Genomic DNA, 24653 nt, shown 5'->3' on the forward strand with positions numbered 1-24653 from the left:
CTGAAAATACATTTATTTTTTCAAACAACTCGGTGAACGCTCGTGATCACGTTATTAATATTGTTTGAGAATTCCGTTTTTCATTAATATTTTTAATCATATTTGTTCAATTTATAATTGGATATGGGATTTCGTTACTGCAGGAATTATATTTTAAATAAGCTATCATACAAAGCTTACAAACCGCTTGTTCATTTCGATGCTTTCCTTCAATATAATGTGGATTGTTAGTCATCATTTTTTCTCCTTTTGACCCTTCATACTCATATTAGGAGTTTGTTAAGGTCCATTGAACTCAACCCACGGTAATGAGGTTGAGATGTAGAACCTTATATCATATATAAGTGTACCAGAAATATTATTAAAAATAAATGATTTCGTACATAAAACTTCATTTTATACGACGGAAGGGAAAATTCTGTTTAACGGGTAAAACTTCGCAATTAAAAAGACGAAAACTATTAATGAGTAACCTGAGACGATTCAGGAGAAAATCTATATCCTTGTGCGAGTTAAAAGTTGTTAATATGCATTTTATGGATTTATTAAACGGTTTAGTGTCTACCTACGTCCTCAGCTACGTACAGCTCAGGACAGAAGCAAAAACAATTAGGTTTTTATTCAATAACTTCAACATTAAATGAGAATGAAATGAATGCAAGATCACATTATTTACAATGAGTTTAATTATTAATTTTGTTGCAGCTGTTATTCAATACCAGCGAACAACATGTCCGGAGGATCCCACGTCTCGCGGGGGACCTTCGGGGCGGACTCGGAGATGTCAGGAAGCAGTGCTGCTCCTCTGCCCAGCCCCGCCTCCCCTGGCGCTGCGCTGGTGTCCCCCGAGACCCTCAGCAGACACAGTAGCCCGCCGCCGATACCAGCACATCCACAACCAGCGCCATCTTGTTCATCACACCGCGTCCACATGGAGTCACCTATGAGGTCTGGTAGAAATAAATCGAGAATATGATTTTATCATAACAAGTTCAGCTATGGATATATATACTATATATATATTGTAATATATTTATTCAGCACGTTAAAATAATAACATAAATTTTTAAACTATAACTTCATTTTAAAGTGTCGTATTTTATATTAATAAAGAACGCGCTTAGTTGTTGGCATATTGATAGTCTTAGGTTAGTTATGACACACCATCGAACTTAATAGAATATAAATATAAAACATACTTCAACAATAAATTTAAGGTTACCATCAGACGTTTTATAAATTTTTTATAGACAGACGTTACATCCAATACATTATACAGCATACTTCTTATTTTGCGATTTGCAAACTCGCCTTCTATCTATACGTCTTCTTTATGAATCACAAATACAGCGCAGGCTATGGCAGGTGTTTATATGATTTCCATATCCGGGCAAAAGAAATTGATCTATGATAAATTATGGAGGTCTCATATTATTTACACTCACTACAAAATGCGGGAGGAATCGAGGATACATAGAATGAAATTATGCTTACGTGTTGAGAAAAGCAGAGCAATGATGGCACAAGAAAGTAATTCGTCTATATGTAAGCCTTATAAATAAATATATCTTGATTTTATAAACAAAAAAGGTTTTGTAGAAAGTGAATATTTCAACTTAGTTATCATTATATACTAATACCAGTCAATAGATTTATTTTTAAATGAGAATTTAATGAACCGTGGTCGTTGGAAGTATCTGTTTTCTGGATAAAGGCTACGATGCGGAAATTAAATCGGAGTGCATGTATTCCTAACAGTATTGTACTTTGTTTTTGTAAAGATTTTCGTTTGAAAATCTCTAAAATACTCACTTGGTTTCAATCAGGAAATAAGTAAATTTTTAAACATTCAAAGTTATGGTGAGAGATTATTAGGATGTGGTTGTTAGTCATAATAGGCATAAGTCTTCTAGATTCAGCTTAGTTCATGTTTTTAGTTGTCTCATATTAAACAAATTACAAAACGCTTTAACAAAACAACAATTAAGCTCCGGTAAATACTAATAGTAAGTATCACTGCAACAAATTCTGACCAAACAAACAAATTATATACGCTACTATGTAATATGAATATGTTGATATAATACATTTTATTATAGTAACTTATATTAAGTATCCTCAAAATATCTTATTAAACCTATTTACAGCGCTAATCTAAACATTTCTATTTTAAAATATAACTTAAAGCAGCATAGCTGGTACGGAGATTGGTTGATTTTAAAATATAAATTCGTGCATAGAGTAAAATCTTTGGAACAGTCGAAAATGTATTAAGACGGTTTTATAGCATGTGAGGAATACGAAAGTCAATTCCCAATGATAATAACTTGTTGGTGAATGTGTTGAAAAGCGGATGCCAGGAATTTAATTTCATGAAAGCAGTTACACGTTTTATTAAAGGTTCGACTGGCTGAGATAGTGATTGATTAAATATTTTTCAAATATAAATCTCTTCGCGATATCACAGTGCGGAAAAATGACAACAATAGATATGGGTCATGATTGAATTTTTTTTATTTATTTTTTAATAACAGTAGTTATAATTTTACTTTTTAAAAAGAATAGTTACTTCTAAAATTTAATTTGAAAAATCTGTCAAGACATTGTTGCAATAATGGGATCATAAATTTATTGACAAACTAATTAAGTTAAAAACAAAAAATGTGACATGTCAGAATTTCTCCGTAGTTGCCAATTCGCCTTTTTTATTTTAAGTTTAATAACAACTATTTAAAAAACAGGTAAAAAGCTATTAAATACCGATCCTATCTACGGCGATGTATAAATAACTTTGCCTAACTTGAATTTGAAAGAAAATTAATTAGATGTCATATACAAAATAATTTGATATGACAAGGGCAAAGTTAAAATTTTTTTAATCTTCCGTTAATTCAGTTAAAAATTCAATAATACCCGGCCCACTAACGCTTCAATGGACTCGGGTTTTAGCTGAGATTTACGGGGATAATGTCGTAACTCACGTCGGCTTCGTCGGCCGCAGGTTTTGTTTTGATGTTGGGATTTACTTGGGATGATGAACTTGCTCCACTGTATTAACAGTAACTTTAGACGTCCTGAGACTAGCCTTTACGGCAAAGTTCAATTAATTTAGGCATGAATATAACTTTTCGTCAAAAACTATATTTTGGGACTTATTTTGACTGACTTTTTTTAAAATCTCGCCTTTGTTTCTTTACTGTGATTTAAAATGTTATTAGTTTGTTTTAGAAAATAAGCTCAATTGCCTACTAACTTACTAAATGTCTACGTTACTTTATAAAGCAACTTTAAGTGGCGACATCTTTTTACAAGAATAAGAAATTAATCAGATAGAGATCAGTCAGGTTTTCTAATATTTCTATTTGAAAAGATATCCGTAAATCTACTATCGACTTCTGAGGTCATATTTGCTTAGGTTGATCCCATTTCGTAAGACGTTTAGGGTCGTGACTTATTATATTATCGTTCAAATATATTTTATTTCGTAGCTCATATTCTATATTTTTATGTATTTCTAAAACATGTTCAGTTATACATTAATATAATATTGTATTTAAGGCTTGTACTTGTTATAGCACGTGTTAGTATGTATTTTTCAAAGGTTTTCTCACATTGTTCCAGACTATCGAGTCCACCATCAATGACTCTGGGCGCGTCGTTGTCCCTGCAGCCGATGTTGTACCCTCAAGGGCCTCAGCCTCCTCTGCCCCCGACGAGGCATCAGACACGCTCGTCAGCCGCTATACAGAACATGCACGTTATTAGTGCGTGAGTATTCTTTCAAGATTTACTTTCTTTATATTTTTAATTTTCTTTATATTTTTTGCACCCCTTTATATTTGATTTACTCAAAATTACTGGGTCAGCTCGAAGATATCTTCTTAAATTAGATGCGAAGACATTTCTGGTCCTTAATAATAATATTTTATTTGTTCATAGTACATAATAAACATTGGATGTAATCGTATATCTACGAGTAAGGGCCGGTGATTTAAGATCCTTTGTGTACCACACCATCTGTTTTGGCGGAAGGCCAAAGAGTTTTAGATTCAGCAAACTACTAATGTCACCCTCACTAAATCCACTTAGATAAATTTGTTAGATCTCTATATTGCTCATACAAATTTTGACGTATATATTTTAATAAAATTAATTTCAATAATAATACTATAATTTATTGCACACCACATTTATAGAAAATGAGCACAAAATAAGGTATCTTCAATAAAATTATATTCGTAAAACGATAAAAAAATTGATTTTTTTCAGATATTGACATATTACTGATGTAGTGTTTATATAAAAACACATTAAGTTATTTATATACCGAGAATTAAAGTGAAAAATGTTTTATATGAACGACTTAGGCTAATTTAATTACCACGAAACAAAATTTATGTGTTCATAAAGCTAGTTTATCCGCTTGTTGCATACTTATTAAAAGTAATATTTTAATAATAGCTGTGTTACCTTGGAAGTTTCTAAATTAATTGTTATCATTATATATGTTTTGCTATCAATTAAAAAAGATATATCCTTATATACAATAACTATATACAGTCTGCTGATAAATATGATCAACTAGAGATGAGACGGAGAAAACAATTTGTCGGGTCAATGTGCGCATAGTTTTGTTCCTCGCATCTAACTGTAAATCATTTGCAGACTATCGGAAATTATCCGCATAAAAACTTATCATGCGGTAAAGAACATTACTCGAGCTATTTAATTTTTTTATTTAGTTCATATATTAGTACAAAACGTATCAACATCATTAGGAAGTTACACGTCACTAGTATGTAAATTACATTGCTGTATAAGTGCTCACAACATAAATGCTGCCAGTCTCTAGTGACACAATACAATACAATACAGTACTTGGAAATTACCAACTATACAAATCTTACTTCAACAATACGAACTGAAAACTTTGCTTATTATAAAAAGCATTGCGAGTATTTTCCGAGCGTCATTGTGCTGTTTCATACAATATTTCAGCACGTGAACGCGTGTGACGTCGTGACGTCAGTTTCACAGTTTTATTCTTCAGTACTCGGAGAGCTTACTGTTATATTATAGTTAAACTGCTTTTATATTCATTTCATTTATAATATCGTTCTTCGCTTCGTTCATCGTAGGAAACAGGGTGCATATAATCTTACTCAGTCATTTTTATAGTCGTTATTAAATAGCGATATCTCTTATCCATTATAAAGGAATGATTTATAATACTTTCGCGAGTATCCATTTAAATAAAACGAACATATACGCATTTACTACGCTTTTTTTGTTAATTTCGAAACAAATAAAATAATAGAAACGTGTAGTAAATCCGAAAATATTTGTTTTATGTAGAGACAGTTATGAACAGATGTTATATTTTAAATTCCTATGATGTTTAAATATCTATTATAACAAATAAATGGACGGGTTATCATGCATGCATGATTTTCATACAGACCGTGTATAAGGAATTTCAGACGTCATTGTTCCAATCATGTTTGTTATAAAATAAATTAATTGTTTTGTTATTTTTATTCAATTTATAATTCTACAAAATAGTGAATTAAATTGAATTCATTAAATAAAGCTTTTGAGAATGATAAAGATGTTTTAATGGAAGAAATTTATGGAATTCCCGTATTTTATATATTATTCAGTATTTAAAGATCGTTGTAACACATAGTTGGTGTCAGTGAGAACAGCGACGCTAAATGTATTTGTATCCCAGCTATTATTCTTCTGATTAATTGATTTTGTCTCTGAAAGGAAACTTCCTAATTCACTAACAAACTTTGCCTGTTACCGCTTGTTCCTTTTATTTTGGAAGATTTATCGGATTTTACATTGGCTTTTACACTTCTGTTTTTGTAAAAGTTTTTCTATTTTTTTTTTTGTTTTGAGTTTAGATCCTATAAGATACTTGATAATTTTTATAGGATAAAAATATAATTATCTGAGACTAATATTAAATATGCCTATTATTCAATTTTAAAACGCTCTCGACCGTTTATATTTAGTTTTATATTATTTAATTAACAATTTTATATACTATTATTAGATAAATATGATTAACATAGAAAAATTAAGACTCCATTTATATGTTCCTTTAATTGTGAATAGCTATTAGATTTCAAAATTTCGATTGCCATAAAGTTTTGGTCAAATCGGGGAGCAGAATCAAGTTTACATCATCTGGGCCAGGGCTGTGTGTATGTATATATATATGTATATTTAGTTACAATAGCTGTGGGGAGCCAATAACACACCGTTTCCATGGCAACGAGGCATGCGAGAGGGGGCCCTTTTTCCCCGAGGGAACGTTAAGAGCTCCCAGAAACCAGACGAAAAGATACCTCAAGTTTGAAACATTTTTGAATAATACTTTAACGACGGAATGACGAGTGACTATGCAAAGGGATCTTGTACTATGGTCGTCTTTTATTTATGGCTGTTAGTAACTCGCTATCATACATACTTATTCTACATAATATGAAATAGATTCGCTGTCAATGTTAAATGCTGTGGCTAATTTAAAAGGTTCCTTGTTTCAGTCCCTCTGATTGTTAATTCCTCTATAACCCTCGATTGTTGTAGAAACGTGCAACGAATATTTGACGTGTACACATTTGAAAGACAACCCTTCGCGCCCCGAGGGCGGCACAAGTGAACTCTTAATATTTTATACGCTAGTGAACGCTCAACAACATATTGTTCGTTACTTCTATGCCCCTTAGTTTCAAGGAAACGTCTCCCATTTAAAACAGGATGCTGTTATTGTTTTCAGTTCACAGAAAACTATACGAAAAAATATTTCCAAATAAACAGCGAGATTGGGGATGGGCGATAACAATGTGTGGATTAATATTCTTATGTTGTCACAAGATTATATGATAGTTTTGTGTGTTACATCTTTCAGTATAATTTACAAGCAATTTTGCGATCTAACTAATTTATTTTAGTAATTTTTGAACTATTTAAGCAACTAGAAGATTATGTTTTACTCGGAAAAAAACTGTCGGAAGTTTATCTTCAGTATTTTTTAAAATCTTAATTACTCGTTAAACTGCTATACTGCTATAGTTATTAAAAATTTCATTCAAAACTATGAAATTATTACATAAAATATTGATATCTATCGTAAAAGTTTAAATATCGTGTTAAATATTGCAAGTAATTTTGCTTCATCATGTACTAGATGAAGATAAACGCTGGAGCGGAGATTTAATCTAATTTTAGGCACCGGTTCGCCTTTAATGGGCTTTGGAGGTCAGAAGGCAATCTCGCTACAAGCCAAATCTACTTACATTAATACATAGAGCCCAATGATAATAACTAGATAATAAGGACAGAAGTTTACTAATTCTATATGTATAAGACTATAAATTTAATAAAATTTAACATGAAATATAATATTTGAATACTTTAATTTATTTTAGAAATATAAAAATAGCTGAAGAAGAAAGAGGGCTTTCTGTATTTAACGTAAGGAATATAAAAACACTAATAAGACTGGCTTAGTGCTTTCGCCCCCAGCCTTCACTCCATCAAATATTAGGAATGGATAAAGGAAATCACGATAAAAGCCTATTCTAGTAACAGGAAGAGCGATGGAACCGATCTAATTAACTTTTAAAAGGTTTTTGTGATTAGATTAAGGTGCAACAGTTAGTCTCGATTAAGTTATCAAAATTGTAGGGTAATTATATCACTAGAACGATTAACTACTTCTCGCTACAATTATCTCGTTTAATTTTTAATCTCAGTAATGACAACGTCGAGTGTATGTTGAATGGGATAAATATTCACATCCCCAAATCGTCTTTAAATTTCTTTGACGGGTACTCTTGATATTAATGACATGCCAGGTCAAATTTGATGTACTTGAGTTATGGGAAACGAGGAAATAATGATCACTCATACTTTCTAAACATTCTAGAGGAAATTTTTTTTTTAGGGAAAAGCTTTAGCGTCTAATTCCATAAGCATTGTCAATAAAAAGTACTTTCATCTCATCGTAGCTTTGATGAATGAATAGGGATTATCTGGAGATTGTATTTGCAAGAGCTGTGAAGGCTAAATTGCTTTTATCTGACGATTGGATTAATTAAAACTTTCTTTAGACATCATGAGTGCCTCTTCACTGTTTAGTATTATGGTCGCCGAGTTTCAGAAGCACGTCCGCGTTCTTCCGAGCTTTTATGTAAATTAATGTAACAGTTCTGAGATATTTTTTTTTTACCTTTTATAGACACGTGTTTTGTATTAAATCTCAGAAAAAATTCACCTATGAACCATTACTTTAAACTTGTATAACTATTATTTTTTTATATGTAACACAGTATAATACAAGTGTAATATTATATTTATTTCTCTGTTTTGTCATTAGCGGAGACGCGCTCGCGACCACTTTATCAGCTCTCTATGGTAAACTGCTCGTAGTTATGGGAGTGGCATTCCCCATGGCAGAGGTCATCTCCACGTACATTCCTCCGTCGTTTTATGAAGTAAGTAATATTAAAATAGCAAATTCTTTTCATAAGGCAATTCAAAGCGGAATCATAACTCGATACATTTGAAATCGGACCTAATTTGAATATTCGCACTTCATCTGTGTCTTATAGGTCAGTTAGTGTGTAAAGTGATTTTATTTTCAATTTTACCTTAATAGTGGAATCTTGAATAATATTTCTGTACCTAAGCCCGGATCTATTAAGGCTTTGACATTAGTAATAACGTGATTAGCTAATATCATGAATATTAAATACAGAATTTTAAAAACAACAAATAAAGGGTTTAACTTAGATATGTAAAATCAATGGTTATTACTTTCTAATAAATAATACATTTAAATTAATATTATACCTTATATAAATAAAATTTTTGTTTATTGTTCAAGCAGAAATTTACAAAAAATATATACGAATGTTGAAATTTAGTACAGACGTGTATCGTATTTTATGGTGCTAACAAAGAATACATCTACCCCGAGAGGATAATGATTCCCGTGGGATGGATTTGTTCACCAATGCAAACATATCTATCTCTCAGGAAAGGAATAAATTTCATTGAATTTAAATCTACATGTTCCTCTTTTTTAATCTGATTGTTTTAAAAATATTATTGCATGTATCGCCGTATAATCCAGGTCTTTGTTCGCAGGGCTTCTACCTCTATTTATACATCGGCAGTATGGTCTTCTTGCTGTACATGTACGCTGCCTTACTCCGAGACAGGTCCAGGTCAGCTGCTGACACCACTGTCGTTGCCAGTGAGTAGCCCAAGTTATAACTTGCCTGGGTTAATAACTTACTTGTAACTTTGATAGAACGAAATAAGGTTTGAAATTGACTGGATTTATTTTATTTGGGGTTGAGAAATGATATAATTGTATGGCTTGTTGGTGACAAAATAATATTACTCATTATTGATTCACAACTTTACTTATATATGTATGTATTGTAGGTATAATGCTATAGTTTTTATAGTTTACAAGCGGAGCCCCTAAAAGTCAATGTTAATTTTGTGATAGTTTTATGTTTTTTTATAACTTTCCGAACGGCGTAAAAATTTACAATTCATATATATGTCACACCCTTTTTATTGCTAAGATCATGACAGACTTTTTAAATCTAAAATATTCATAAATCGGAAAGTTACTTCGTAGCCTCTCTTATATCAAGTTTCATTGATTTGAGGGGAGAATTTTCCTTGTCTATGGGATGAATATAAGATGTTCGTAGACTACAAGACTCATTAACATTTTGTATGGAAAAGTAAGTTTTTTCTTTGTGTTAATACTTCTGTAAACATTTTAATAGTTTATAAATACAATAAAATATAAAAATGTCGGGGTGGTCTGGAGGTTAAAGGCCCGCCTGTCATACGTTAGGGCGCGGGTTCGAAACCTGGCAAGCACCAATGTGATATTTTCCGAGTCATATGTAAGTACAGTTTAGAAAGTTCTAAAGAGTATTTAAGACACCACTGACGGACGGTGAAGAAAAACATCGTGAGGAAACCTGGTATTATAATTTCAAATTATAAGATTGAAATCGCCAACTCATCTTGAGCAAGCGTGGTGGTTAATGCTCTAACCTTCTCCATGTGAGAAGAGGCCATTGTTCAGCAGTGGCCTCCGTTAGGCTGATGCTGATGATGATGATGATGACAATAAAAAACATGAAAACCGGTTCAGCCGTTCTTGAGTTATAAATGGTGTAACTAACATATTCTTTCAAAATAAAACACATTTCTTTTAAAATTTCGTCAAAATATTACAACTCATTAAAGATAACTAAATAAAAAATTAAAAGTTAACGCGCATGTTGCCGAAGTTAGCTCAAGTCTTAAAATAAACAGCCTTTCTCATTATGCCTGCAATCCAGTTTTGCGACTATACCATCTGTTAACTGAGTTTGTTCAAGAGACAAGCGGAATAACAGACAACTCACTGATTCCGTTTACAAGTTTCATTATATTTAGTAAATGTCATTATTATGTGAAATTGGCCATTTCATTTGAAAATTATCTTCAAAATCAAGATTTTACGATTTCGTTCATTATAAGCTTAAAAATAAAACCAAAAGTCAAAAGAAGATAATAAAAATAATGTAATTTTGTTGATATATATTCTGTAGTGGAATATAGGGCAGCTTAAAACTGATGAACGGTTAGGAGACTGCTTGGCTCGCTTCTGTCTTAATTTATTATAATAATTATAATCCTGTAATCTCTAAGTCCTTTATACCAAACGAAGGTTCGAGGTTTTTGGACTGTTTTGTTCCCAAAGTCGCTTAGTATTCCAAAACTTTAAATGCGGGCGAAACTTGAGCTCACCGGCTAATGTAAAGCCGAATATTTCAGAAACAAACGCTTTCTTGTCTTAATTAATAAAGTTTTTATGTTAAAACTATGGAATGGAGGAAGGTATCGTTCATCAAACGAAGAAATAACATCACTTTATATCAATATATGTTTGATACGGAGATGGTTATATTTAAAGAATTAAAAAGAAATAAAAATAATGGGTAAAATATATGAGAAAGGTTTATAGATAATTAAAGACGATATGGTTGGATGGATTGAGAAATATAAATCCTATTTGACATAAGCTGTTTGCGACAGATTGAAATGGCGTGCGGCTTCTTCTGGCTCAAGTTTTTCATTGCTTTGCTACACCGCCGTCTGAAGCTTTCGTTAACGTATACTATTACCGTCTGAAACCTTTCAATTAAATGTATAATCATAGTTTTATGTGCATAAATATATATATTAATCGTCTTAACATCTGTGATAGTAAATATTTTTTTTATGTTCAATCTTTTTGTTATTCTTCATCTTGTTTCTGTAATTTAAATTAATTTTTTTTATAATTTATTCTCAAACAAAATTATTGGATTTTTTTTTTAAAGATTTTATGATATTATTACATAGCTAATAAACTATAGTACGGTAACTTAATTTCTACATAAATAACTTATATTCAGCATCTATTTTATTTATATCCAAACAGAGTCAGACTCAAGTTCATCTCAATCTGAATCGGAGACGTCGTCTCGTTCCGAACGCACCGCTCCGCCGCAGCTCGCTGGGAAGCGACTGTCTTTGGGCTTCGCTCTTGCAACACGAACGCATCATTATGGAAGCTTCTACTTAAGAATGGGGGCTGTTGGTGAGTTATCGTGGCTTATTTGCACAAATTATCCTTAGAATTTTATTGAGCCGTTTGTTTTACTTCAAATATGTCTTACTTAATGTACGAAAGAGAAATAGAAATAGGGATCTAAGTATTGAAGCATGTACCTACGTCAGACGTCTGAGATTATTTTATTAAGTAGCAATATCAAGTTATGGGTTTTATTCACATATTTTCGTAATAGTTGTTGTATTTAAAAAAAAGTCTCTGACTTTTGACTACCAAATTTTTAGTATAAAGGTAAAAGACACGAATTAATACACTGGAATATAAATGAGACAAAACTTACGTTTCCATTGTTCAGAAATATGCAAACCGAGGAGAATGTCCCATCCACGAAATAAAAGAGTAAAGTTGAAAGCAAAAATAAAAAGGAATTATCTGGAAGTATGTTAGTAGTAACAATAACAAGGCGGATATTATTTCTATTATTTGTTATGTCCCGTTTTCATTACAGTTGGTATCGCAACTGGGGCAAGTGGCCCTCAGGAGCTCTGGACTATTTTCATTTAACCCGAGGCTGAGCGAAAGAGCTAAAAAAGGACAAAACGCGATTCAACTCTTTCATTCATCCTCTGAATACGTTTGCATGAATTAAACCAGTGACTTTTATTTACTCGAATTTTTTAATGCTTTCAAATTTTTTTTTTATTATATAATAAAATTTGTGTTCACAGATTTTAATTATAATTCACAATTATGCCTCGCAAAAAATGTTCGAATTATGTTTCTATAGGATTTGCCCAGCTACTGTACATATATAACTACTAGTGAAATTATTTAGAAGCGCTCTTCAGACCCTTGAAAATTTACTAAACATAGTTGAAAGTATAGTTGGAGCTCTCTGAGCCTGTAACTGTTGGTACTCTTATAATATAATCAATTTATTTGTCCTTAAATATAACTTTGTCGTCAGCGTTTGGCATCGGTTCCATGATATACTCCGGCTTGGAATTCGGTCAGTATTGGGAGTTGGAGAGGAACACGAACTGTCACAATGTCCTGCTCGCCCTGACACCGGCCACTAGGATGGCATTCATCTTCATTCAGATGTACTTCATCTTTCTAAATAATGAGGTTAGTTTATGAGCTGGTTTTAAACTGCATCTTGAAATTAAATTATAATAGGTATTGTTATCTTTGTAATTTTAGTATTCAAGTAAAAAAATATTTGAAAAATGTTTCGTGTTTTTGCATAAAACGAATTAATTTCTGTCTAGATTGTGTTCATCAATCTTATTTCAAAGAGATTGTGGAATTTTAACATTTTTTCCTTCTAAGCTCGTAAAACATTTATTCTATGTTGAATAATAAATCATTCTTTTGACAAAGTTCGCGTTGTTTATTCAGATGCTATATCTGATACAAAACATCTCTACATATAAAGATGTTTTTACATTCACAACCAAAAATTTGTACAATTTTATGTTTCATACCATTAAAAATACACATAACAATTTCAGATGAAAGTTTACAAACACAAAATAGTGGCTAGATTCGGCCTCATGCACATGGTCGGCACGAATCTCAGTGTTTGGCTCAATGTGCTGGTTCAGGAGACGAAACATGAGATATTGACCTTTTATGACCCCGAAAATAAGACTATAGGATTATCACATCGATTGGGTAAGTTAAGTAAAATAGGAGGTAGCTCGTTTCGGTTATGTTAAAATGATTTTTACTTATATCTGTGATAACATTTCAAGTTTAAAGGGAAATGCCATGTTTTTATTTTTGATGTCTGCACTTAACATCATTATTCCTCGGACAAATGTTGAGGTGCTTCTCCGTCTTCATCTTTGTCTGAACTTGTCAATGAGATTTCATTGGTGGAACGGACGAAATAACGCACGAGATGCTTTTTCACATTCATAAACTAAGATTGTAGAGCCGATTTACAATATTTTAACATCTATTTACGACCAAAAGTATTAAAAAGATTCTTTATTTGCATTCCAATATTATGAAATGTAACTAATATCAATAAAATCGTTGCTTTTAAAAATACTAATATTTTCCAACTCCTAATCATTGATGGAATAATAAGAGCAGAAACCAGCACACTCCAAGCTCTAGTTCAGATGACATTCAATCAAATTCATGTTCTGTCGTATGAGGAGGGGATCTAAAAGAATTCAATTTAGGAAATATGTTGAACATACGTCTCCTGATAAACGAAATACATCCGTCTTTGACGGAACGTTGCTATTGAGTGCCGTGTACTCGTATCCTACATTCCATATTGTCGTTTTACATCTATAATGACGTTGCTTCTCGCACTCCCTTACGTTTAGGGACAATTCGATACTGATTTGTCATACATATATGTTATAATAAATTTATTTCGTTATAAATATCTCGCACATGTGAGTGATGGTGGTGTGTGAGATTATTTTTACTGATCAAGTTGATTTCACAAAAATTATTAACAATATACATATAACTTTACATAATTATGACGCTCGATCTCTATATAGCGTTATTTTTACATACGTATCAATATTCCTTTGTTAGTTGCCATATTGTCTGCTTATATTTACATCGGGTGGAAGGGCCTTATTACGCGCTACACTGAGTGCAAGTAGAAATGAGCCCCCTACAGGTTTTTATTTAACAAAATGTCAACTCCGAGAACAGAATTTCACAAACGAATAGACGCTAAATCGCTGTAATGATGTGTGATGTTGACACGAGAATCATTGAGACTGATTCTGTACATACGAATATTGAAACATGACGTAATTTATAATGAGATTTAGTTATTTCTTTTATAATTATACCACATATAAAAAAAGATACATTTATTTAAATGAAATTAATATATTTCGCATATACAACGCGGATTTTATTATTTTAAAACTACACGATCCCGACGTTTCGGTTACTTTTCAGCAACCGAAACGTCGAAAGTAACCGAAACGTCGGGGTAATGTAGTTTTAAAATAATAAAATCCGCGTAGTATATCCGAAATATATTAGTTTCATTTAAATGAATAAAACACTCGAAAGTCTTAGATCTCCTTAGATACATTCACTTGGAATAAATAGACTATTGAGAAATTGTCATAAAAATAAAAGTTATTTTTTAGTAGCAGACTAGTAAGTAGAGTAATAGTAAACGTGCTTTTTATTTAAAATGCGGTTTTGAGAATATTAACAAAGAGTTTTCATATATTTGTTACCGAACTTAATGATTCTAACCAACTTCAAAAACCGTAAGTTCTCCAAACAAAACATCAATTGTAAATACATTAAGATTAAATAAATGTGTTCGTAAGTATCAAAACATGTCAGGAGTTCCTATAAACCAGAATGTTTTCCGTTTTATAAACCGGATAACCTAATTTTTTATGCACTACACGACCGCGCAATGCCTTCACGCGAGCCTCTTTGTTTCAATTTATGAACGCTTGACCCGGGCTTATTTACCTCATGTGACACGCGGTTAGTGTATTATAATAGCTATAAAGATTGTGTAACACGCGATATTCATATCACCTATTCGGTCACATATAACCATCTTGGTCTTATTGATTTTAATACCAAACATTGAATAAGAAAGAAAATATCAAGCGAAGCTGTATTTTTTCATTCACCAATTTTAATCATTTCCAATAGCGTTATCAAATTGGTTCATATAAACTGATAATTCAATAGAAATTAAGCTCGACAGTAAAAAATCTCACAAAGACAACGGTATGAAAAGATATCATAATATTTTTAACTATGTACAATGATATATGAAATTAATTATTTTTATATAACGTATGTAATAAATGAAGGTACACATAAGTCAAGGCTTCGTTGTCCGTAGCATTCCTATAACGGCTGACCTCGGAAGGAATGGTGACCTGAATTCAATTGCGGAAGAACCGATAGGAGATATCTACCGTTGGAAGCAAATAGTTCAACTATTATTGATATAGATGTTATAATAGCTGAAATATTTCCTTTAATATATCACACAGATAACGTAATATTGAATAAGGATTATTGACTTTTTTTAAATTTGTAATTATATTTTTCATGAGTCGAAATTCTAATCGAATACAATGGCTGACATGTTCAAACCAAAAGGGAGTGAAGAAATATTTCTGTATTAAAATAGTAAAAAATCGAAACCTGTCATGATTTCATGTTTCAAACAATTTCAAATATAAAATATTTTTATTTATTTGTTGTTCAAGAATGTAATTTTTGGCTGTAACAAATTATCTTCAGCTGTTTAATTAAACTAAGGTTATTAATTCTATACTTTTTCATTTCCAGCATTTCAAAAAGCCTTCGCTTCTTTGTCCACCGAAGTCCCGCCGTCTCATCCCGCCGCTGCACATCTCCGAGTCCCGCGCGGTCTCAAGGGACCCCATCATATCTTCGAATGCCGGCGGACGAACATAATGGGGTCCTTGGTACAAGACGCCTCTCCGTTCCTGTTCCCATGCACCATCGAGTATTCACTGATATGTGCTGCGATACTTTACGTTATGTGGAAAAATATTTCCAAGTATCCATCTAAAGATGTCGCCGAAGCTATAGCCAAGGCGCGTATACTGGAAGGATTGGCATATAAGAAATCTCCTCATTTATACAGCGTGGACTGCGCCCGAGCTCATAAAGGTCTATTCTTCGGTATCTTGGTATTGGTTCTGACGATAATATCTCTGATTCTATTCTTCGTTCTTATATCGAGAAGAGAATATGCAACTTTAGCTGTGGTTGAGGTAAACGTTTGTGAATTGGCGCTGTACGCTATGACGACATTTGCAAGTTTGGCTGGAATGGTATGCGTTAGGAATCTCAAGTACGATGGCAACAGAAATTTGGAACTCGACAATATACTGCTCGTCGGAGCTCAGACTGGCATGTTCATTTATGGTACATTCACAATCATCGGTGGACATTTCACTATAGAAAAAAATACGATTCTTATTCTAATAACTGCCCTGTCGTCCTTGGTTCAAACCACATGTCAGACGATGTTTATTTTGGACGCTAGTAGAAGATCAGCGAAAACGCCGGAACAGTTACGTAAAAAGCCAGGCAGAGAAATAGTAACCTTTCTTCTCGTAACAAATTTAGCGATGTGGGCAATCAATACATTGGAGAAATCACGAGCGGAATCTCATCCCATACAATTGCATTTCTATGGTTTGTGGGCTTGGACCATTATAACACACGTTTCGATGCCCTTGGCTATATTTTACCGTTTCCATTCAACTGTCTGTCTGTGTGAAATATGGAAGAGGGCGTACAAGATGAAGCCAGCTTACATGTAGCGAATTGTGCCGAAGATTACTATTGAATAAATATTTTTAAAAGTAGAACCGTGGCGTTGTATTAGTGCCATACTTGTATGTATAAGAATGATCATGTATATTTTATGCACACTTTTCCTTCTTATTGTCACTGTACCGTTTGATACAGTGACCTTTGCTTGTATTTGTGTTAAAGTTGACTGCTGTAATGTTAAGTTATTGTATTTAGATATTTTAATGTGTTATTTATTTGTAGCTTTATGAATCGCTTTAACTATGATAAAGAGATATGTTTATATGATACAGTATTTCTCAATGAGACGGGTTGAATTATATTACTTTTAGCGTTTAAATTTTTTGATGTTATTTTTTGGTTGAACTGTGTTGTTATGTAGTAGTGGAGCGCTTGCGTTCCTGTGTTCATCACATTATCATGTTTAGAAGACTTAGATTGCTTAGTATAGGTATAGACTTACATCCACATTCCATATACAGATTTCATCTCCATCGCATAACTCAAATAAGCTTCAATGAGAGTGTCTTCCAATAGGTAATATTTTTTAAAAAAATCATACTTTTTCATCCACATCAACATACACTAATTCCTAGTTTGCTTGTGCTCTTATCGTAAACAAATACTGTAACAGTTTTTTGTACAACCGTAATATTATAGTCAATACTTAGTAAGTGTACCTACATACACCCAGTACATAATTATGTGAAAAATTAACACATTCATTTTATTTCAACAATACTTTTGATGGACACAAGCAAAAGATTTTCATTAGACAGCGGGAACAATGATATCGACCTAATATTTTTTTGGAAACCTTTATAAACAGTACGTGTATTTTAGGTCACTCTTTACACTATGGAGTATAGTCTGATAGCTATATATTTTGCGATGTAAATGTAGCGACTGTATTTTGGATACATTTACGAAGCAACATTGATGGACCCAGTAGTTCTAGCTAGGCAAACGTGACACCAAAGTTTTATACGAATGTAGAACATTTATATGGTTTATATTTAATTTTAATATATTATATTTTGAACGATTTTAATAATGACTTTAATCGGATACAGTTTCACAATGACGAACAGTGGTTATGACTTTCAAAGTTAAAATTAAGTACTCGGTATAGTTTTAATATACTCATAATTTTGATATCTGATAATTTATTGATTTTATTACACACCTAACGTTTTATAAATTTTTATAATGTAAAATACTACCTATATTATCATTGCTCAATTTACTGATTACAATTTTTATAGTACTCAATAAAGAATTTATGAAGCTTGAACAATAGATGTGGGTAGATTCGGTATTATGTTAAGAAGACGAAGTTAATACGGATCAAGTATGAATTTTGAGGGAAAATAAAATAACTTAATTTTTTTAACCTTCTACATTATAAAGTAATTTAGTCGCACATATACTGGCAATATTAATTCTATTTTACTTTCAGCGTATATAATGTTTGTACGAAGAGATTTCTGAATAGTCCTGGAGCATGGTTAAAAATAATATTTGTATTAAGTCGTATCGGTGAGATGACAAGGAATGTGTATATTGCAGTGAATAGTTTTACTTTGTGTATTGTAGAAGATTAAGAAATAACTTTAATGTATCTGAATACTCATTTAAATATTTAATATTTGTAAAACTCTAACTTGTAATGTTTTCATTTGTTTTTCTGTGAGATGTTCGGTTTTTTTTTAAATTTTCATCTACCTTCGTAACTGTCCTCGCTCGCTAAAACCAAGATATTGTTATATTTTATTATTATTTATTTAAGAAAATTCTTCTACCAAAATAAAAGATCTGACAAAGCTAAGAATAAAATCTATGTTACGGCCGTTTCTGATAATTAAATAAAAATTTTAAAAGGCAAAAATAGACGACATGATCTGTAAATAAATATTTTAATTCAGAAATTATTTCCAAATCAATGTTATATATTTTAAGATTTCTTTATTTGTCTCAATGTTTACACACGTGAAAACTCAGTGGTCATTGTAATTATTTATGAACCGACAAATTTAAAGTGATAGTGATACTAGAGTAATTTGCTATTATATTTGTATACTATTTATTTCGTTTAGGTTATAATACTGTGAATAGAGAGTAAGAGTAACACATTGGATGTTTATCGTTTACAAACAAATAAACTTTCTTGAAACTATCGTATATCGTGTATTTTGTTCTGATATTCACCTTCCATTACAACGAATCTATATTTATACGTACTAACTTTAGTTTTTTTTACTATTATTTATAAATCGATATAAAATTATTGTAATTGCCAACTCTAAAGCTCGGTGATAGGACTATGGTTGCCAAATATTAGTTGATTTCCACACACAGCTGCTAAGAATTACTATGAACTGGAAGTTTTGTTAGAGATACATAATCAATATTAATCACGTAAAAATGTTAATAAAAATAAGAATAGAGAGTAGTGAAAACGATATTCATATATGTTAACATTGATTGATTAAATACTTAAATACAATGATTGGCACACATGTTGTGAGTGTCCCATGGGCAAAAGTGACATTTATAATCAGAGGATTCGTATGTGATGCAGTAGACATTAAAGCATTGTTACTATGATTTCTGTTTGCGATTGAGGAAGATGAAGATAAAACTTATCTATTGATACTAAATTAATTAATTACCCACAAATATAATAGTAATTCTATATAGCTATGTAACCCATGACAAAGTCTCTCAGCCGTGGGGACACAAAAGAGAGATACATTATTAAATTAATATTGTGAATGTTTAAACTGGTGTTACAATAGACATTTTGGACAATACTTGTTTTGCATAACGACAGAACAGTCCTAATAAAAGTCAGACAAAAAGTCTCGAGCCTGTTATCTCGTTCTATTGACCGTATTGGAGATGATATTGAGTATCAATTGGATAGGGTTGTCACACACGTCTTATGACTCCCATAGGAATAATATCAACACGTATTTAAGTTAAATTTTGACAGATTATTTTTTTATTAGATATAAGTTGACAATCCTATTGCATTGAAACTATTAAAGCTGTATTTATTAGTGTGAATGCGCCGCATACATTAACCCAGTGATTTCGTGTTATGATAATTTTTTGTGACGGTCGTCATAAATCGTTTGTATTCGTCTGGTCTGTTCGTCACACCTTTGTTGTGTTGGAGCTTAAAGTACCTATTAAGATTTTCTCGAGACGAAAGTTTTTATACAACTCTACAACTTGCGGGCTTTGCCATACATTATAATTCATTAGTTTTTGATCGTAAAAATTCAAAAACACTATCAATGTTTATTAAAAAATCTCTTATTTTAAATATCAAATATTTTTGGTGACATTAGAACTATTACTCGGTGAGTTCACAAGCTTGTACCTTAATAGCTTTATTACATGTTTTTCTTTGAGGATTTTTTTGTGATAATTTAAATTTGGCTGTTTTAATAAAGCCGGTGCTGTGAGGTCAATGAAAAATATTATCTTCTCTATTTAACAACATATTAGCGGAGTATACTATGTAAATGCGGTTAGAAAGAAGACCACGATTTTACAATAAATAGTTGTAAAATGTACTGAAAAAAAATTAAATTAAAACATTATATCCACAAGAAATATTAATATGTAGAAAGTAGATTAAAAATATATCAGTAAATACCTATAAATCATAAGACTTAATGTAAAATTCTATGTTTTTTTTTCATTTATATAATCAGACGTTGAATGATCCGTCTTCATAACACAAAATGGCGATGATATAGAGCCTCCTAAGTAATGCCATCAATTTATTAAGATAAAAATATATGTCTGTCGGTTTGAAGACTTCATTCTACGATACGCCTATATCATTAATATCATGACGAACTTGTTTTGAGAATAATTTGTGCTGACTTCTACGATTTATAAATATTGAGCGTTTTGATTCAATCTTTTATTTATAATGATGTCTATTTACTTCTGTACCTTTTATATGTCTTTATTACCATAAATATATTAATGTACATATTGTTAACTATCCCAAAACTGGAACAGAAGGCTGATCAATACAGAGCATGCATAAACAGAGGAAGTGCAATGGCGGACGACTCGGAGCATAGAAGATATTTTTATAAGCATTTTTTTTACCGTTCCTAACATTATATAATAAAGTAAACCATTTTAAAGATATATGAAATAAATCATAATGAACTTATATTAAGGGTGAAGATGCAAATTAACCATAAAATCTTAGTATTCTTTTGAGATATTGTAAAGCATTTGTTAAATGTTTTTAGAGTATTACTATTGAGTCTTTTATTTAATTAGTAATAACTAACTACTGCAGATTTTTAAACAAATACCTACTATATTGAATAAATCTTGCCTCATCCAAATTTTATATTCCGTGATAAATTGTTATCCTTCGCTGCATATCTGCGATCCCCCTCGACTGGCACCCCTCGTAGTAACGAAGCTCCCAAATCGTAGCCAAATTTCTATTTTTATAAAATATCTCCATCATTTTACTTCACTTCAGACCACGTTATCTATATTTTCGATAATATTACGAAGAATTCAATTTCGTCTTTCTAAAACATACCTTTATGTATACGAGTATATCTTTATTGTTTTCTTTTATTCTTAATTATCTTCTGGATGAAACAACTTTTGAGATTTGGCACTTTTTTTAAATGTAATTATCGCGTTCAAGCCAGTTTAAACTTCGGTTGAGATTGACTTCGCTTATAATAAGACCTTTCAAAACGTCTGCTTGATAACTATTTCAGTATCACAGTTAATTTTAACTGTAATTTTATCTGGACGGTTCCGTGACTTGGGTATTTTTTTTAATTTTAATTATTAAAGTCGCTTCATAACCTGTCAAAACTTTTGTATGGTGGGGATATAGATTTTATAATTATAAATTTTATGTATAAATTTATTCATTTCATTAATCAATTAGACAAATTATAGGTCAGATAGTTTTTTTTGTATGGAATAGAAATATAAAATATGTTACTGTAACTATACGATAGTCGAGCAACAGGTTCCTAAGTATTAATTATTACTATCCCTTTCACTAAAGCACTCAGATGTAACGGGACACGTGATATTGTTAATTAGATATACATACTCGTATGTTACACTGACACCGCCTACATTAATCTCTTTTAAAACCTACACCTTTACTCACCTCACTCCTACAATCTAATCTTAACTTCAAAGTAACTCTCTATCTAAAATTGAGCATCACCTTACACGAAAATATTGTCAGGAGCGAGTTGGTTAAGGAACTCTTGCAATGTTTAAATATTACAATTTAATTGAAACTTATTTTAAAACATATATATTTGTAACTAAATATCAATTTTTTTTTAACAATAATACATTTTTCTTTTACAAGTTCTACCTACCTATCGAAGATGTGAACAAAGATGAGGATTATTTTTTTATTAATATATTATTTATGCTTAAATTTGAAGGAAATTTTAAGATAAATGAGATCATATAATTGGGATGTTGAACCCTAAAACGGCCAAACACACATCGAAATGCACCCCAGCTCTCAAGAACATGAATGGCTGAAAATCGATGGAAAATGGAGGGAAAGTATAGCTATAGATAAGTTCAAAGAGGGGAGGAGGGTAGCGTGTCTGGCTTCCAACACAAAGGGCTCATGGCAGCCATAGCTGTAACGTAATAAACAAGGCTATGAGCAGCGGCCGGTGAGTTGGTGTCGGGCTTTGGACTTGATCGCTCGCCCGCGATTTGGAGCGTTCGTTTATATTACAATTCAAAAATAATATTATAGAGGTCATTACCGTTCGGTCTATGACCTTTTTTGTAACTGTGTCACAGATAGAAATTTTGGTTCCGTGAGTGAGTGGATTTCGATACTTCGGTCGAAAAATACATATTTTCTTATAGTGGTTTTCGCGTCAAGAAAATGATAAAGTAAGCATTGTTGAATTATTAATCTTATCTACATATATATCGTTTTAATTAGATGTATAAGTTTTAATGCTTTTAATAATACTATAATATAAAATGTAACTGTTGTAGGTTTGCATGTTACTTTACAATGCTACAATGTTATAATAACTTATAAATATGCTCTTCAGCAATAAGGAATCCCAGACTAGCGGTCGGTAACCACACGTTGATATCATTACATCTATACCGGTTGGAGATTATAATTAAACCGTCAGTGTTATCATTGCGATTAAGATTATACATACCGTTAAAATAACTGCCGAGAATTCTGAACATTTTTTTACTTTTTGAGAAACCTATTGTTAAGAATACAGAATTTAATTCATGCATGCACAGACACTATATATATTTTTTACAATATTATGTTATTAATGTTAATTATAAATGCTTATCATTGTACTGTAAGGACGTATTTTTTCTACACTTACCTACAACTATGCAGTCTCAAACAACGTAATGGTACAGGCAACAAAAACCTTGATTTATAATGAGTTTTTTTGAATCGAACGCAGTCGTTAGGAGACACAAAAGAAAATAATAACATTATAGATGCAAGAAGACATACTACATAGAGGCTGTATAAAATCCTCCTTAACTTGTTTTTAGTAAATAGACAAGTTTCTCTCATCGAAGTCCTATAACAAGACGGCAACACACATTGACGTATAAGGCCCCGTTCAATCAGTGCAAGACAACTTTTAATTGACTCTTGACCGAATTGCCACATTACAAAATTGCATATTGATGTCTCAAATTCAAGGTCTGCAGTTCGACTAGCTGAATGTTAATCAGAGACCAACAATAAACTTTAACCAAGATCCCACAAAGCGCTATTACTTTTTTCATAGACAGTTATGTCATTGATTAATAATATACATCGCGGATTTTAGCTCAATATGATTAAATAACGTTGGGTTATATTTTTATTTAATGAGGTTAAACTTAAGAACAGGTTTTAACACGAAAAGCGATCGAGTCGAGTTCACGGTCCACTATTAAATGACCCTGGCGTTACGCAATAGCCAGCGATACAACATGAATTGAAATAAACTATTTATTGTCTCTTAATTGCTTACGAATGTGTTTGTATACACCTACAAACGACTTCCCACATAATGAGTTGTAATTATTCAACTTTTATGGTATGATTAGTTTTTTTGTTATTGTTTAGTTTATTTTTATGTGTTATAGTTGATTTTGTTATAGTTGATTTTTATGTGTACAAACATAATGTTTAAGAACCGATTCCCTTCGTAGTTTGGATAGCTTCAAATAATTTAAATAGTTCATAGTATAAAATCTGCTTTATAATTATTGTCCAAGAAGTAAGTATACGATATACTGTGTAGGCGTGTATAGTGTAATATTCCTCATTATCCATCACAATCTACAGATACACCAGGACAAAGAAAATAAATACATTAATTCCTGCCTGTTCCTTTCATAAAATGTTCATACATACATAGCACTCAGCACTAAAAGTTTTTGAACAACTCTATCAAATGAAGTGCACACGCAATCTTGTCATGCAAAAATAACCCTTAAAACAAATTATATAATATTCATATTTATGACACAACATCAAAACGTTATATGAGATCAGTCCCCTCGCTCACAATACGAGTGCGTGGTATCAAAGACTTCTAATTAATCTCCAAAGTTCAGGGGTAGCGAGTTTTAAAGGGAGCCTTTTGTTTTAACTGAC

The 24653-nt window shown here is 31.6% G+C and overlaps 2 protein-coding genes across 4 annotated transcripts in view; both read left to right on the forward strand.

The window, feature by feature from the left end:
• Positions 1-19147, forward strand: part of LOC116766129 (proton channel OtopLc) — a 47214-nt gene extending 28067 nt beyond the window's left edge. For all 3 annotated transcript variants that reach the window (XM_032655816.2, XM_061522853.1, XM_032655817.2), the window contains 8 exons: positions 706-948; positions 3622-3768; positions 8390-8507; positions 9163-9271; positions 11516-11674; positions 12615-12775; positions 13162-13324; positions 15968-19147. In XM_032655816.2, coding sequence (XP_032511707.1) covers positions 706-948; positions 3622-3768; positions 8390-8507; positions 9163-9271; positions 11516-11674; positions 12615-12775; positions 13162-13324; positions 15968-16974 — 2107 coding nt within the window. In that variant the 3' untranslated portion in view covers positions 16975-19147. The remainder of the gene's footprint in view (positions 1-705; positions 949-3621; positions 3769-8389; positions 8508-9162; positions 9272-11515; positions 11675-12614; positions 12776-13161; positions 13325-15967) is intronic.
• A 3534-nt stretch (positions 19148-22681) lies between these two features.
• Positions 22682-24653, forward strand: part of LOC116766151 (proton channel OtopLc) — a 28047-nt gene continuing 26075 nt past the window's right edge. The window contains exon 1 of the mRNA XM_061522744.1: positions 22682-22909. The gene's annotated coding sequence lies outside the window, so the exon portion shown is untranslated. The remainder of the gene's footprint in view (positions 22910-24653) is intronic.

This window comes from Danaus plexippus, chromosome 15 (assembly GCF_018135715.1).
Source record: "Danaus plexippus chromosome 15, MEX_DaPlex, whole genome shotgun sequence".
In the NCBI taxonomy this organism is placed as follows: domain Eukaryota; kingdom Metazoa; phylum Arthropoda; class Insecta; order Lepidoptera; family Nymphalidae; genus Danaus; species Danaus plexippus.